Source organism: Cynoglossus semilaevis, chromosome 9 (genome assembly GCF_000523025.1).
Source record: "Cynoglossus semilaevis isolate Cse_v1.0 chromosome 9, Cse_v1.0, whole genome shotgun sequence".
In the NCBI taxonomy this organism is placed as follows: domain Eukaryota; kingdom Metazoa; phylum Chordata; class Actinopteri; order Pleuronectiformes; family Cynoglossidae; genus Cynoglossus; species Cynoglossus semilaevis.
The window spans coordinates 14,843,780-14,858,104 of record NC_024315.1 but is presented as its reverse complement, the minus strand read 5'-3'; the positions used below and the strand labels follow the sequence as shown (position 1 = coordinate 14,858,104).

Genomic DNA, 14,325 nt, shown 5'->3' with positions numbered 1-14,325 from the left:
TATCTGCTCACCACCAAAAACATCGGGAAAGTTAGTGCGTGTGACGCACACTTTTTGTTTTCATTTTTGTCCACATTTAAGAATTGCCTATTTTTCGTTTTGCATTTCTGTGTATTCACGATTCTGTGCAATGGTTTTGGGCGAGTGAAAAAGTGGTAAAGTAAGAATGCTTTGGAGAAAATGTAAAAAAAAAAAAAGTTTTGTCATTTTACAAAATGAAAAGTGAGCAAACAAAAGAAGAATCTAAAACAAATCAATATTTTGTGTTACCAATCCTTCAAAAATCAATTTCTTCATTGGTATACTTGCACCAGGTATGAAAAGATTTTGCAGGATGTATGGTTTGTCGTGTCCCAGGTCATGCACCACAGCAAAACTGAGCACAGCAACCAGGTACACAGTAGTTACGACATAGTGGATTTCAAGCTGTATTTTAAGCTCTTTTGAAAAAGCACACAAAAAGAGGTAATATTGAGGAAAGATGGAGCAGCAGATGAGAAACACAAATAAATGTTGCTTTCCTTTGAAGTTGTAATGTCGAACAGTGCCATTAGCCAAAACTGGCAAAAGTTCGCAGAACCTGGGCCAGAATACTTAAATATTTATAAAGACATTTGAAGTCAGGTGCAGAAAATGGGAACAGAGGACCCTCAGCTGGTCAGTCCAAAGATGAGGTATTTGGCTGGGTTAGAAGGCAGTTTGGTCGTGGAAGGACATGACAAGCTGGGATTGGACTGTGATTCTGAAGATAAAAAACAAAACATGAAGAACATGTAGGGGAAACATTGATTCTTATTGGATAGTGAATAGTTGGATAAGAATACAAAAGTGCTCTTTTTGTCATAGGGATGATGCCCTTCACTGAAGGATCACAGACAACCAAAAGAACCATCTCCACAGTGAAACAGGGACATGGAAGAATGCTATGAGGCAGTTGGACAGACACCTGCGGACTGAGAGAGCAGCTGCAAACATCTGGCCAGCTCTGTAGGTATTTATTTACCCATGGACTAATGTGAATTTAAATGACATTTATCTTAAAATCCTAATGTATTTCCTAACTTATTTTACATACGTTTCTACAAATAATCATTAGTGAGCTGAGAGTAGTGAGTTGGATAGCGGTTGTAGTACATTTGCGCACCCGCTGAACTGTGTAAGTTTAGTCACGTGATCTCTTAACGAACCACTCAACGGAGCGCTCGTTACCATGTGACCGGAAACACAAATTAATTCCGGTGGTGGACGTTTTGAAAGTATATCTCACTTCTTCGTCTCTTGCCAGTTTTATTCTCAGACATAGCACTTAATACGGTTGCATTTATGCAACACATGACCATCACGGGACCAGGCTCACCAAGTAATGGCAAAGAGGCGGAAAGATAAAGCCGGGGAGATGCACAAATCTAAGGTAGTAGCTAACTTGCAAACTGCTTTTTGGTCTTAATTTAGGAGTAAACTATGTTATACAACGAGCACCTTGGTTTATAAAACCGATTTTATTTAGGAGTCTATTAAGGTAAAACCTAAACAAATGCAAGTGTTCTTTAGTCGAGTCAGAACTGATCTCTGGGTCGATTAAACCTAGTACCTAAACCATCTCTTTCGCAGTTGAAGCGTTACCGACGACGACATGCTGAGCAGTTTCGTTAATACAAGGACAAATAAACCATCATGGATGACTCAGACCAGGATTTTGTAGATCTCTGCTCAAAGTTGCTGAAGCGAGTCCGCAGGAACCCCGGTGACATCAAGCCACCGCGGAAAGCAAAGAATCAGCTCTCTGGTCAGACTAGCGGTGGTGGGAAAAGATGTGAAAAAAATAGGAAATGTGACTCTGGTTTAAATGTCATTGGGACCCAGTGTGTGGACAGTGGAACTATCCAACGGACTGTCTCCCCAACAGCCAATGGGGAGACAGCATGTGATAGAGATGGTGAATCTTCAGTCCTTGCAGTAGCAAGACCTGCAGCTGACAGAGGGTTGACAGCAAAAGACAAAGTTCTCCTAAGAATGCAAGAATTCAGGAAGCAACGTCCCCCGAAAATGAAACACAACAGTGAACATCAGTCGCAAAGACGAGGTGACATCACGATCACAATGTCATCGCTTTGTTTCCATTTGTATCTTTAATTTTCCAATTTGGCATCAATAACATATATCTATCTATCTAATCTCTGTATTGATATGTTAATGAACATGGTTCACTCATTGTCCAGAAGGCTGCAGCTCCCAGGTCACAGATAGTGATGAGGCACTGGCCTTAAAGCTACAGCAGGAGCTGGACAGGGAGGCAGCAGATCTTGGAGACGGAGGTCTTTTCATTTGTCAGATTTGCCACAGAGATGTGTCTCATATGACCCCTGAGGGACGGACACAGCATCTGAACAGGTGCAGACCTGTATATTCACATTATAGTTTGACAGTGACCTGCTGCATCTTTACTGTGATTGATGAAACCCAATGTTGTGTTAACATTTTTTTCAGGTGTTTAGATGGGTGTGAAAACAACACCCAAGCCTCACGACCTCCCCCTGGTGTCCTTGATTGTCCCGTCTGTGGTAAGAAGTTCAAGTCCCAGAAGAGTCGTTCCACACACCTGAAACGCTGCTCTTCGGATATGGGTGTGTCTCCGGCTGTGTTGCTGCAAGCGTTGCAGAGGCAGGCTCAGGAAGTGCAAGACGTTCCCGTTGTCAACACAGAGTGAGTATTTCAGTCATACTATCAGACAGATCTAAATATAACGCTAAATATATTATTACTCAGAGAAATTGATGCAACAGGTCAGAAACTTTTTTTTAGTATTTTTCAGTGCAGGAATTATTAGAACTGGGTGTCACTGAGTACCTAATAACCTGTTTATGAGGCCAGCAGTTACAATTTTGAATTCATTGTACATTAATTATGTCAATATATAAATCAATACAACTTTTAATGTCCACTATTAAATAACCTAATTGTTTTGTAACATTATGTTATATTGATGCCAAAGGGGCAGCAAATATCTCATGGTATTAGTTTACAAACCCAATTCTGATGCATTAAAAAAAAATTCTCCCACTGTTAATAATCTATTGGGAGTTCTTGCTGTGTATAATCTATTTATGAATTACTAGAATTCTACATCGACTAGACAGTAGTAGTGTGCTGCAATTTTTCAAACTGAGGAGTTTTTTGGTGCTTACTGAGCATACCCTAAACACCAGCTTTTAGAAAGACTCTATATATTTAATGATTGAATGTTAGTGTATACAACATAAACTCAGAGCCTTTTACTTTCACTCTAGTCTGTATTCATGTATCTCGGCAGCATGTTTTTTAAGCCTTTGTGTATTTTTTTATCCAGTACACAGAGCAAAGGCACTAAAAGGAAAGGCTCCTCAAAGCCAGGCCTTCAGGTGAAGAAGAAACCCAAGAAGACGACAGACCCCCTGGATGAGGACACCATGGTGGCTCTGGCTCTCTCCTCCTCCCTGTTGGAGCAGGAGACGAAGACACACGGGGAAGCAGAAACAGAGACTGCAGCCTCTCGTGCCTCCATGACTTCAGGACTGAAGTGGCGACCCGATGCAGGTCCAATGATATGTTGTTAATCCTCATCATCACGGATTTTTTGTTTACCCATTTTACTACCATTTGTTCTGTCATGTGTGGGGGCAGTAGTCGCAGCAAATGCCAGCTAACATAAAGTAAAGGCACGTCACAACCTGGGTCACACTGCTACAAGTAGACATAAACAATCACTGTCAGACTCAGACTAGTTGTAGTTTAAGTACACACACCTTGACCTGGATGTGATATTGTCACAGAACTTAAGTCCACTCATTCTTTTAACATCTTTCTAATGGCAGCATCATATCAACCCATTCTTCACACACTGCAGATAAAGGACGCAGTAGGAAGAGAAAGGGAGTCAGCCCTAGACCTCCTCCTCTGCTCCTTGTTGCGGATGCTGAAGCGGCCCTTTTGAGACTGCAGGAACGTGTCTCCGCTATCCTCCTACGCAGCAGGTCCCCCTCTCCTCCCACTCCTACCCGCTGCCCCACTGGTCTTTCTGGCTTGAGCAGTGTTGCCTCCCTGTGGCAGAAAAGTGCACTGCAGATCTGCACATCCATCTGTGATTCAAATTTCTACACCCCTGAGCTCAGTGAGTTCATCACACCTTGGAAAACAGAAGAGGTAAGAAAACACGTCAGCAGGCTTTGATATAAAAGTTTAAGGAAAAATGTAGCATTATTAGTATTGTATTTGAAAATAAATGTTTTTGTTTTTAAATTTAATTTCTTGTAGTATAATGATTGATATGTTGTCATGAGTTTTTCTGACAATAATGATGAAAACAACAATCTTCTTTAGATTAAAGCAGACTCATCCAGCGTCAGCTCAGATCCTTCTCTCCCACCAGCGAGTGAAAGTGTTAAAGCTACGCTAACAGATACCACTCAGTCCATGCAGCCATCTACCTCTCAGACAGCAGCCTGCTCCTCAACTCCTTCCACTCCCGGGACAGGGCAGCTGCCAGTGGGCAGCCAGGCCCTGCGGGACCTGATGGAGCTGGCTGAAGACGGCATGACACTGACACAATGTGGATACACCTCTAGTGGTTTCAATAAAGGTAAAAGGCACCAACACCTTGTGCAAATGTCCCCGGCACAATTACAAAATTATTATTACTATTTTTAGTTAAATAATGGCAAAAAAACAAATTATATACAGTATATGAATATTATATTTATTTATGCTGTGCCAGGTTTGTGACTAGGCATCTTGTTGAGTAAAAATAAATATATTTTTTGTGTTCTTTTCTAGACAAATCAAGCATCGACAAACAGTCCGAAATTCTTCATCTCAGTGGCTTTGTTCCTGAGGAGGCAGAGGAGCAGGCTCAGCTGTGTGTGAGTGGCTTCCTGCGAGAAACAGCAGACAGGCGTTCAGAGGATGATCACAGCCCAGCCCGAAGAAAATCTGTTCAACTGCAGAGAGATGAAGAGAAAGGCAGCCATCGATCAGTAAGACCAAACACAATCAGTTTAAACAAGAGGAGAGTTTTATTTTGACTATCACTGAGTACCAGAGGTTTTTTTTGTGTGTGTGTGCGTGTTCAGTGTGTATAATTTAGCTCTTCGACTCACACACCTACAGCAGTGTGGCCACACCTTTATGGGTTACACCTGAAATTTCCCAGCTTTGTTTCCATTGCCTCTTCCTAAAAATAGAACTCAGAATTCATCCAGTCTGTATATAGTAAAGAAGTCACAGATTTGTGTGCGTGTGTGTGGGTGTGGGTGTTTGGTCTGAGATCACGTTTGAGTAAATGACTAGTTGCACACTAAAATGAAAAATGTAAGAATCATTCCAAGAGTTCACAGTATGCAAAAACACATTTGTAATAAATTGCACCAGACTGGTACTTTGTCCTATAGATTAACAGTATGTGATAGTTACTCTTTGTACTTAAGTATGAATAAGAAATAGAAATATAAGTCTAACATCACATATAAATAAATAAATATACTGTACATAAATCATGTATTATATTTAAAGACACAGTACACAGTTATTTAAAAATGATGATTCAATCACACAGGACTAAACACGAAAGACGTTCAACTTGTGGTTTTAGTACCAGAATCATTCCGTACTAGAACCAGACAGTGCCAGAAAAGTAAACAGAAAATAATGTTCCTCTTTGAGCCGTAGTCTGTAGAACCTTGTGCCTCCAATCAGTGTCTTCTCTGTAGGCAGCCGTCTCCCGGCTGACATCTGACCTGAGCTGCATGGTGAACAACCCTCAGCTCAGTGATGTGCAGCTCCAGGTGGACTGTGGAGAGGTCTTCTTCGCCCATTCCTTCATGATTTACGCTCGATGCCCCCTGCTGGCAGAAATGGTTAGAATCAACCCAGCATTAAAATTTATAACATAACAGAATAAAAACATTAAAAAAAGCATTAGGGATTTATTTTCTCAACATTTCTCTTTCTTCTTTCTGTCCGTCTGTCTCAGGTACATGAAAGTGGATTTCTGGTGCGGGAGGAAGGAGGGCCGGCTGCTCACAGAGTGTTAATGAATGACGTCCCAGGACAGGCAGTGTTTACTCTGCTGCAGTACCTTTACACTGCTAAGTGCTCCTTCCCAGCCTCACTGCAGCCTCACATGCTTGAACTGGCTTCCAGGTCAGAAGCTCCAGACAACTATTACACTTTGGTTTGAGTTTTGTTTCTCTGTTTTGTTTGGTACAAGATAATAATCTTGTATTAAAATATTCAGAGGGACCTGGGTTTACATTGTCCTCGACCTACGGTGTTTCATGGTTAGGGTCGTGAACAAAATGCACTGGAACTAGTTGGCAAGTGGACCAGACGAATACATCGTCACACGGCTCTATACACAACACGGCTTTGTTTACATTCGTCAGTATATTGAATTGTGCTACACTCGCTTTTGTTGTGATTTCTTGTTTTGGGGGGTAAAGTTACCCTTTATTAGTTAATTTCTTATATCCTAAATTATGATGTAGCTAATTTCTTATATCCTAAATTATGATGTCACCACTGTGTTAGTGTGGTAAGTTCCATGAGTACTAATGTACAGTATGAAAGTTCTGACTCATACTTTAAAATACTGACTGACTTACGAAAATTGTGTTGCGTAAGAACAGGATTCCGACACAAGTCAAGGACTTGTCAGTAAAGTACGTCAGTAATGTTTAGGGTGACTATCAGATTGATGTCTATGAGAGCTTTAAGTTTTTGTTTTTTTTTCTGTGATCCAACCAGGTTTGATTTGCTAGATCTGCAGCAGCTTTGTGAACGTCAAAGAGAGGAGGCACTGTTTCCAGGAGGTGAGGATGACTACACACACCCAGAGGAGAACGGCCATGAGCACGCAGACCAAGCCTTCGAAGAACTCCTTCGCTCCATGTGGAATGAAGAGGATGAGGGTGACGAGGATGTGGTTTCTGATAAAGGGAAGGAGGAGGAGAGATGGATGATAGAAGATCATCAAAGTGATGATGTTACTTCTGCTGAGGCTGAGATCTGTGAGGAACAAGTGAATGAAGAAGAGCTGGAGGAGATTTATGAATTTGCTGCCACTCAGAGAAAGAGGGAGGAAGAGGAGGAGGAGGAGGAGGAAGAGGAAAAGGATAAGGTCAGTGACAAAGTGTTTACAAAACAGACAGAACCCAACACAAATAACTCTCTGGATCTGAGCTACAACAGACTCTTCTCAGAAACGTTTGGACTCTGTGAAAAAGACGACAGTTTATCCCCAACCTCTGCACCATTAAAGACAAAAACTCCAAAAGAAACTATACTTCAGTCCTCACCCAGCATTGTTGATAATGTCTCACTCAGCCCATCACCCAGTACGTCCAAACTGCCCGTTCCAGGGGTCTCCCCTTATCAGGTGACAGACTGTAGCGGTGAAAGAAACAATGAAATTGGTGCTGAAGTCAGTGAACGACGTTATTCTCCAAAACAAGAAATCATAAGTCGTGGCGATAGTTATATGTTTCATTCTCCAACCAAACAGAAGAGCCCTGAGGTCATAGTTCTGTCCGACTCAGATGAAGAAATGGAGGAAGAAGTCACAGTTCCTACTTCCTGTGTGTTTGTGTCTGTTACAAAGCAACCAAGCTGCATCCAGGTTGACCCCCAGTCCAGCCCAAAACCCAGTGAACCCACACCACGGAAAACGGTTTCCACTAGTGCAGAGGTTTGTTCAAGTAATGTCGATGGTGACCATGGAGGTGCAGAACGTGAACCAAGTCTGGTAGACTGTTCTCTAGAGGTTTCCTGGCTGATCCCATCCACACCACTGCAACACGAGAGATCCACGAAGACTGACTCCAGCAGGAGCAGCTCCACCCAGACCAACAGCAGCATGTGCAGGACGCAGCTGTTCCCCAGAGGTGACCGTTCTTCAGTTTCTTCTCCGTTCTCCTCTCCTGCTTTTCCTTCCAACTGTCTCCACAGCTCAAGCAGAGAAACCAGACTTTCTGCCCACACTGGCCAATCAGCGAGCAGCATTTCCAGGCTCAAACAAGCAGAGATTGTCTCTCGTAGCTCTGCCTCGGATTCCAACATTACTCTGCAGAAAGCTTGTTCTGATAATAACAGAGGAGTTTCACAACACCAGCGTAAGTTTTCACTCCTTTGTCAGCCTAGCCCTACCATTTTAAACCAGGATACAGCGCAGCAGGCTCAGAAACAGCCCTACAGTAGCACCCCCCTGCATACTGAGGTCCAACATCTGCCTGTCCTTCTTGCTGCTTCTCCACTCACTATCAATGTTCAAAAGCTAAGTCCATCCAGGCAAGAAAAATATGGAGAAACTTCAGAGACAACTGAGATAGGAAGCTTTCATCTGTCACCCTTGTCAAACCCTTCAGATCCCCTCACTCCGTCGTCTCACGAAGGTCTTCATGCTCCACGGGACCAGAACCGAAGTTCCAGTGAAAGTTGTTCTGTAGAGGACAGAGAGTTCAACCAAAGTGGAGGAAATGAGAAAGAAAAGAGTGAAACAGAGTGTGAAAATAAAGACACAGAAAATGAAAGTAACAAAGAAACTGGAGCACCTGAGGACGAAGAATGCAGTTTTCGACAGAGCTTCATGGATGAGCCCCCTATAGCCTTCAATGATTCTTGGGGCCTCGGTGCTTGCACTGAAGCCAACCCTGGCTGCTTCAGCCTGAGGCTGGAGGACAGTGAGGGGTCCAGCCACCAGGAGCACAGTACAGGTCAGAGAGAAACCGCTGCGTCTTCGTCCATTGATCGTCCATCTCCACCAAACTGCGGCACTAAGATTGACTCCTCCCCATTTGTAGCCCAGTGTGCACAACCTGACACCAGCAGACGGGCTCACAGAAGCCCCTCCTGTGGTTCATCACCACTAGACCTGAACAGCAGCCTAATGGACCCCAAAGCATGGGACAGCTGGAGGGATGAGGGTGAGGAGGAGGAGGAAGCTCTTCCTCTGTCTCAAAGACTGAAGCCATCAGTTCAGTTCAGAACCCCAGGTATCATCTTACACTTTTTATTAAAGCATCAGCATGTTAACACAACATTATGTGGTAAAATACTGACATCTGAAAGAACGTTCTTTATTCGTTTACAATCTTGTGTTGAACAGTAAAACAATATTATTCCAGTCACATTTATATAAAAACAGTCTGGTCTGATGTTTAGGTTAAAGGGACTTTTTTTATCCCTGATGTAAGATCATTTTGCAACATAAATATTTGTGTTCTCTTTACATCAATTTCTTGTTAATGTTAATCTTGTTTTCAAGATTTTTTAAAACCTTCCTGCAAAGTACTAAGTATGGGCAATTGGTGATATGCTGCAGTAGAAGATCTTCGCTGTTAGTTTACACACACAGCAGGTTAAACTATTTTATATGCTATATATATATATTTTATTTGTTAACAATAATGCATGTATTGGCATAAATGACAATTGTTCTTTGTTTCCTCTCCAAAGTGTCATCCAAAAATAAAAGACCAAAGTCCAAGGTGCCCATCACTCCCATGGCACACTACTCTGACATGGACACCCCCGAGCTCAAGAACAAACTCAACCGGTGAGTTCACTCTAAGCTCAGTTCTCATGTAAGTCTTGCATAAAAATGGGTAAATGAAATCTGTTGGCTCCTCATTCTATTTGGCCATTTTGCTGAATGAGATAATGCACTGATTGGTTGTTCGTCCCTGCTCAAAAGTAGAACATGTCGAGGGTTCTACTAACACGGTTTGTTGGTATTTTATGAATATCATTATTCATTTAAAAACCAAGGTATTGCCGTCTTGTGGTACAAAATGCCACAGACCAACCAGAAAAGTCAGCATTGTATTTATTGTCACATTTTGTTTTTTTGTGCCATAAATGCTTCTCTCTCTGCAGATTTGGCGTTCGTCCTTTACCCAAGCGCCAGATGATCCTCAAACTGAAGGAGATCCACCAGTATACACACCAGCTGGTGAGCTCAGACTCTGAAGATGAGGCAGCCTGTGTAGGTCAAACCGTTCAAGTGAAGACCACTTCAGCTCTTGCCGCGAGCAGGCCAGTGACCTGCGGTCAGAAGGTGAAGTTTAAAGAGCCTAGAGCACCTGCTGCTGTCTCCCCTGTGAAACACAGAGGAGCAGAGGAGGAAGGAGAGCTGCTGTCTGCCTCCCAGGGCTCCAACACCTCTTCAACAGCTGCCAGTGAGGAGTCTGAAAGGTACGCTCTGGAATACTGTTAAACTGAACCTCTCAATCCTTTTTAACACAACACCAGCAGCACTGAGTACTTTTTTCCTTTAGATCAACGTGATCTTTCTTTCCCGTCAGGTCCAACCCAGAGTTGTGCCCGTCTTCTGATGGAGACTCAGACAGTGATGGAGGGGTCTCAGCCTCCCAGGCTGCTTCTAAACTACAGAGCCGCCTCCAGGCTGTGCGCTCCTTCATCCTGGCAGACTCTGAGCTGTACAACCAGATCCTCCAGTACCAGCCCCTGGTTCTGTCTCAACTCCAAGGGCGTCTCAAAGAGGCTGGGATTCGCCTGGGTGCAGCCAAGCTGGTGGACTACCTGGACTCTCTGTGCATCACTTTCACCACAGCCAAACCGGGCCATGCTGCTCCCGGCCGCGGCCGCAGGAAGAAGGCAAAGGTAGGGGTTGAAAAAGGAAGGGGCAGAAAAAAAGCAGTTTCGTCTGCACTTTAAAAGACGGTTTTAATTCAGTGTTTAAATGTGGAGTAAAATGAATTTCTGAGAAGTGAACCTTTTAATAATAATGAAGAGTAAAAAAGAGTTTGTGTAGCTTTTACCTTAAACCATTGTTTGAAATCGTAAAATGTGTTTTTTCCATACACCTATCGAGTAGATTGTTTTAAATGCTGAACTCTGACTGAAAATAAAATGGTCAAAGTTGAATCTCTTATGTCTGAGCAGTTCAATTATTTAGTTGTTTAGTTTTATTTAGTTTCCTCACTTCCTCATTTTGGAGTGGTACATATAGTTAATATCACACAGAGGTTTATTGTCACCTAAGAATAAAAACACAAGTCCATAGTTTTTGTAAATTACTTTTACTCTTTCAAATCTCCAGTTTTCAGTATTTCTATCCAAAGATCAGCAAAGACACATACAGCAGAGCACACTCAGAAGAATGAGGACGGTCTTTAACAAACAATCTCATCTGAATCTCTCAGCAGAGTAAGAAAAACTTGTCCCTCGTTACGGAAAAAAATCTGGGCAGCGCTGTCAGCCAGGTCAAGGTTGTTGCATTGGTGGCAGCTCTTCATTGTGCACACAGGTCTCTGTGGTCTCATCACAGCAGGCCCTGAAGATGGGCTCTTGCTTTTCATGGTACCATTCCTGCGATGCCTTCACTAACAAAGCATCAAAGCGTTGTTTTCCTGTACCAGCTCTGAGCCACAAACGGTCACGCCAAGTTAGCGATGTTGGCAAGGAAGCGCTGAGCCCACCATTCCTCTAGGTCAATAGGCACAAAGTCTGCACAGAGAAGGTGAACATAATCCAGGTCCTGTCACCCATTCATATGGTCTTTTAATCATTGTTCATATTAACGCACGTGGGCTGTAAGCAAAGTTTTGTTTTTAAGCTTTTTTCCAAGTTGCCTTCTTGACTATAGAATGTTACAAACACTTGGCTTCAGAGTCTGTTATGTTTGTAGATGCCTTCCTAGTGTCATGGTCTTGTGAATGAGTTTACAGTGCTACAAAAACAACATATAAAGGAGACTGAACTGGTGCCAGATTCCAGAGACAAAATTTGATAAATCTGTTGTCTACTGATCAGCTTAGAACTGACATCTGTGCTCTCACGTGTAGATTAAAGTCTCACTGTCTCCTTTTTGATACATTACAGCATAAATAAAAAATGACAATCATACAAAAGCAAGAGAAAATACTGACTTTTAATGGGTGCACTTGGGGTCTTCTCAGTGTACTGTATCGGTCTCTGCCTGTTGGTCAACTCTCCACCAGTTCCATCTCCAAGTTTCTGCTCCACTTCCTGCCAAGCTGCACACAAACAAAAGTTCACTCTGCATCATGACTGAACTGCAATTGATGACTTGATTACTTGATTACTTCACACTTTTGCAACTTACGTTTATAGATGATGTTCAGTAGAGAGAGAGAGAGAATGTCTTTTTGGATTCATAGATGGCACAGGGTACAGGGTATTTTGCAGTAGTGCTGGTACAGTGTGAGAAAATCAGGAGTGGCATAGAAGTATGTGAGGGTGATGGAGAATATATATATGTATATATACAGTACATGCACACACAATCTGAGTCTGAGTCTCACCTTCATAAACAAATCTGACGTTCTCCTCATGTGCAGGTGTGAATCCATCTGTGGAGCCTCTGGCTTTCTGTGTGGCTGAACCGTTGTATCGCTTCCCATTGTGGCGGTTAAACACAATCTTTGGCGGTGGAGAGCTGGACAGAGAACATAGGTCAAGTTACAGATTGTTGGCCCACAGCTGACGTTGGTAAATAAAACAACAGCAAGTGTGATGGGAGTGTGACAAAACAGTTGAATTAAAGTTTATTTTTAATTTGTGAATGTATGAGTAACTAAAAAAAAGGTTGATTCAGGGCAAGAGTCATTGCTTAGATGGTGAATGTTTTCTAGTTTTCCTCGTTGTGATTCCACCTGGAAATAATAGAAACTGCAACCAATGGTTGTTGGGAAGATTGACATGTTGCAGCAACAAAAATTACAGAATGAAAGAAAGGAGAAAAAAAATACAAATAAAAAAATAAAGAATACTACACATTATTGAAGATATACATATTTGCACAAAATATGCTTAATATTTCTCCATATTTACATAGAAATGCTGTGCTTATAGCTGCACAAACTCTTCAGTTACTGCATGGAAGAAGAATATATTGCAATATCTAAACAACACGTTTGCCTGGTTGTATGTTATGTAAGTTACACACAGACTTTGTGCAGATCTTCAAACAGAGGCTCTCTTGCTGTAAGGCAAGAGCACCAACCACTCTCCCACCAGGTGACCTCAGGTTTTATCAACAAAGTTACATATTTGTATGTATTATGTTATTTGCCCTGTGCATACACACATACACACACAACTTACTTAGACGTGAACCAAGACGTGGGCTTCAGCTTTAAGTCACTGAATTTATTCTCGATCTGTTGTGTTGGACCTGACAACAGATAAAAAACATTGATAAATTAAAAACGAAAACTTTAAGTTACTAGTCAAGCATCGCTGGAACCTTGTCATGAGCCCGACTCGGCTGTGACGTAGCGTCATGCTGTTGCGAAACCATCAGAGGATCGAATGGGTCAGTGTTGTCACCTGTCCTGCGCTGTGTCACCAGTTTGCTGGGCCCTCGGCTAATAGTGTACATCATGTGAACGACCGGTGCCTGGAGATTCCTGGGCTTTCCAGCTGAATTCGCCGCCCTCACCACTTCCGCGCCTCCGTCCGCTCCACCTGACCGTACGGGCAGTCCTTACTCAGCCTTATTTTGTTTAGCTGACCGACTCAGCTGCTCCAAACTCCACTCGGAACCTGCAGGAGGGTCGGCGTTGTTGACCTGGTGCCCACTGCTCCTCTTAACCAGCAGGTGTTCGGCTGTGACGCACTGACGTCCACCGCTCCACGGAAACAGAGGTTGCGTGTAGGTCATCCAAGGAGAACGCTGGCAGTCAGTAGAGCATGGAGTAAGCTCTAAGTTCTGTCGCCCGAGTGTAAAGCACTGCAGGCCAGACACTGTGAGTCCTGTCTTCCACTGACACACCAGAACTGACGGAACACTTCAGCCTCGTTACGGAACGCAAGGACACTGCACTCACTTACATATGTAATACATCACGGCATGAGGAACGTACCATGCGGCTTCATTGTAAAGCCAGAGATGAGTAATACATATACTTCCGGTATGTTTTTTCCAAAATAAAACAAGCACAACAACTTGGCGTTAGTTAATAGTTTTAAAGTGTTTGTTTTTTATAAGATGTATGAATATTGATTGATCTCTGTTATTGGCATACACTCGCTTAGAAGTACAGGGACGTCAAGTGGCGTTCCAAGACAAAAACATTTTTATTGTATTTAACATATTTCAAATTTAATCTATTTAAGTTTTTCATATGGTGTGTCCGGTGTTTCTCATATCATGGGAATACTTTACATTTAACTTTGAGACGCAAAGCACAATGTAATACTGGGATCCTATGTAGTTCAGGTTATTGCAGATGTTTTGAGGGGGACATTGCCACGTGAGAATATTTTGAAACTGGGATCCATCCATTTCCGCTAGACGGAGCACTTTACGTA

General features: G+C 42.6%; 2 protein-coding genes across 4 annotated transcripts; one reads left to right on the top strand and one right to left on the bottom strand.

Moving 5' to 3' along the window:
• Positions 1 to 404: 404 nt before the first annotated feature.
• On the top strand, positions 405 to 10,914 carry slx4 (SLX4 structure-specific endonuclease subunit homolog (S. cerevisiae)). 3 transcript variants are annotated; one of them, XM_008317474.3, is made up of 15 exons: positions 405 to 1,411; positions 1,612 to 2,083; positions 2,220 to 2,391; positions 2,488 to 2,703; positions 3,347 to 3,573; positions 3,884 to 4,179; positions 4,357 to 4,615; positions 4,810 to 5,009; positions 5,742 to 5,888; positions 6,005 to 6,174; positions 6,778 to 8,741; positions 8,829 to 9,020; positions 9,484 to 9,583; positions 9,904 to 10,221; positions 10,332 to 10,914. In XM_008317474.3, the coding sequence occupies exons 2-15, from the start codon at positions 1,675 to 1,677 to the stop codon at positions 10,702 to 10,704; spliced, it is 5,043 nt and encodes a 1,680-aa protein (XP_008315696.2). In that variant the 5' UTR covers positions 405 to 1,411; positions 1,612 to 1,674; the 3' UTR covers positions 10,705 to 10,914. The 3 variants fall into 3 exon arrangements, with proteins under 3 accessions (XP_008315696.2, XP_016891058.1, XP_008315695.2); XM_017035569.2 differs by having other exon boundaries at positions 2,223 to 2,391; positions 6,778 to 9,020; XM_008317473.3 differs by having other exon boundaries at positions 6,778 to 9,020.
• A 140-nt stretch (positions 10,915 to 11,054) lies between these two features.
• mcrip2 (MAPK regulated corepressor interacting protein 2) lies at positions 11,055 to 13,915 on the bottom strand. The gene is made up of 5 exons (XM_008317476.3): positions 13,342 to 13,915; positions 13,117 to 13,186; positions 12,315 to 12,448; positions 11,919 to 12,026; positions 11,055 to 11,496 (listed from the first exon to the last, which is right to left on the bottom strand). Exons 1-5 carry the CDS (start codon positions 13,394 to 13,396, stop codon positions 11,426 to 11,428), a joined length of 438 nt encoding a protein of 145 aa, XP_008315698.1. The 5' UTR covers positions 13,397 to 13,915; the 3' UTR covers positions 11,055 to 11,425.
• Between the last annotated feature and the right edge of the window lie 410 nt (positions 13,916 to 14,325).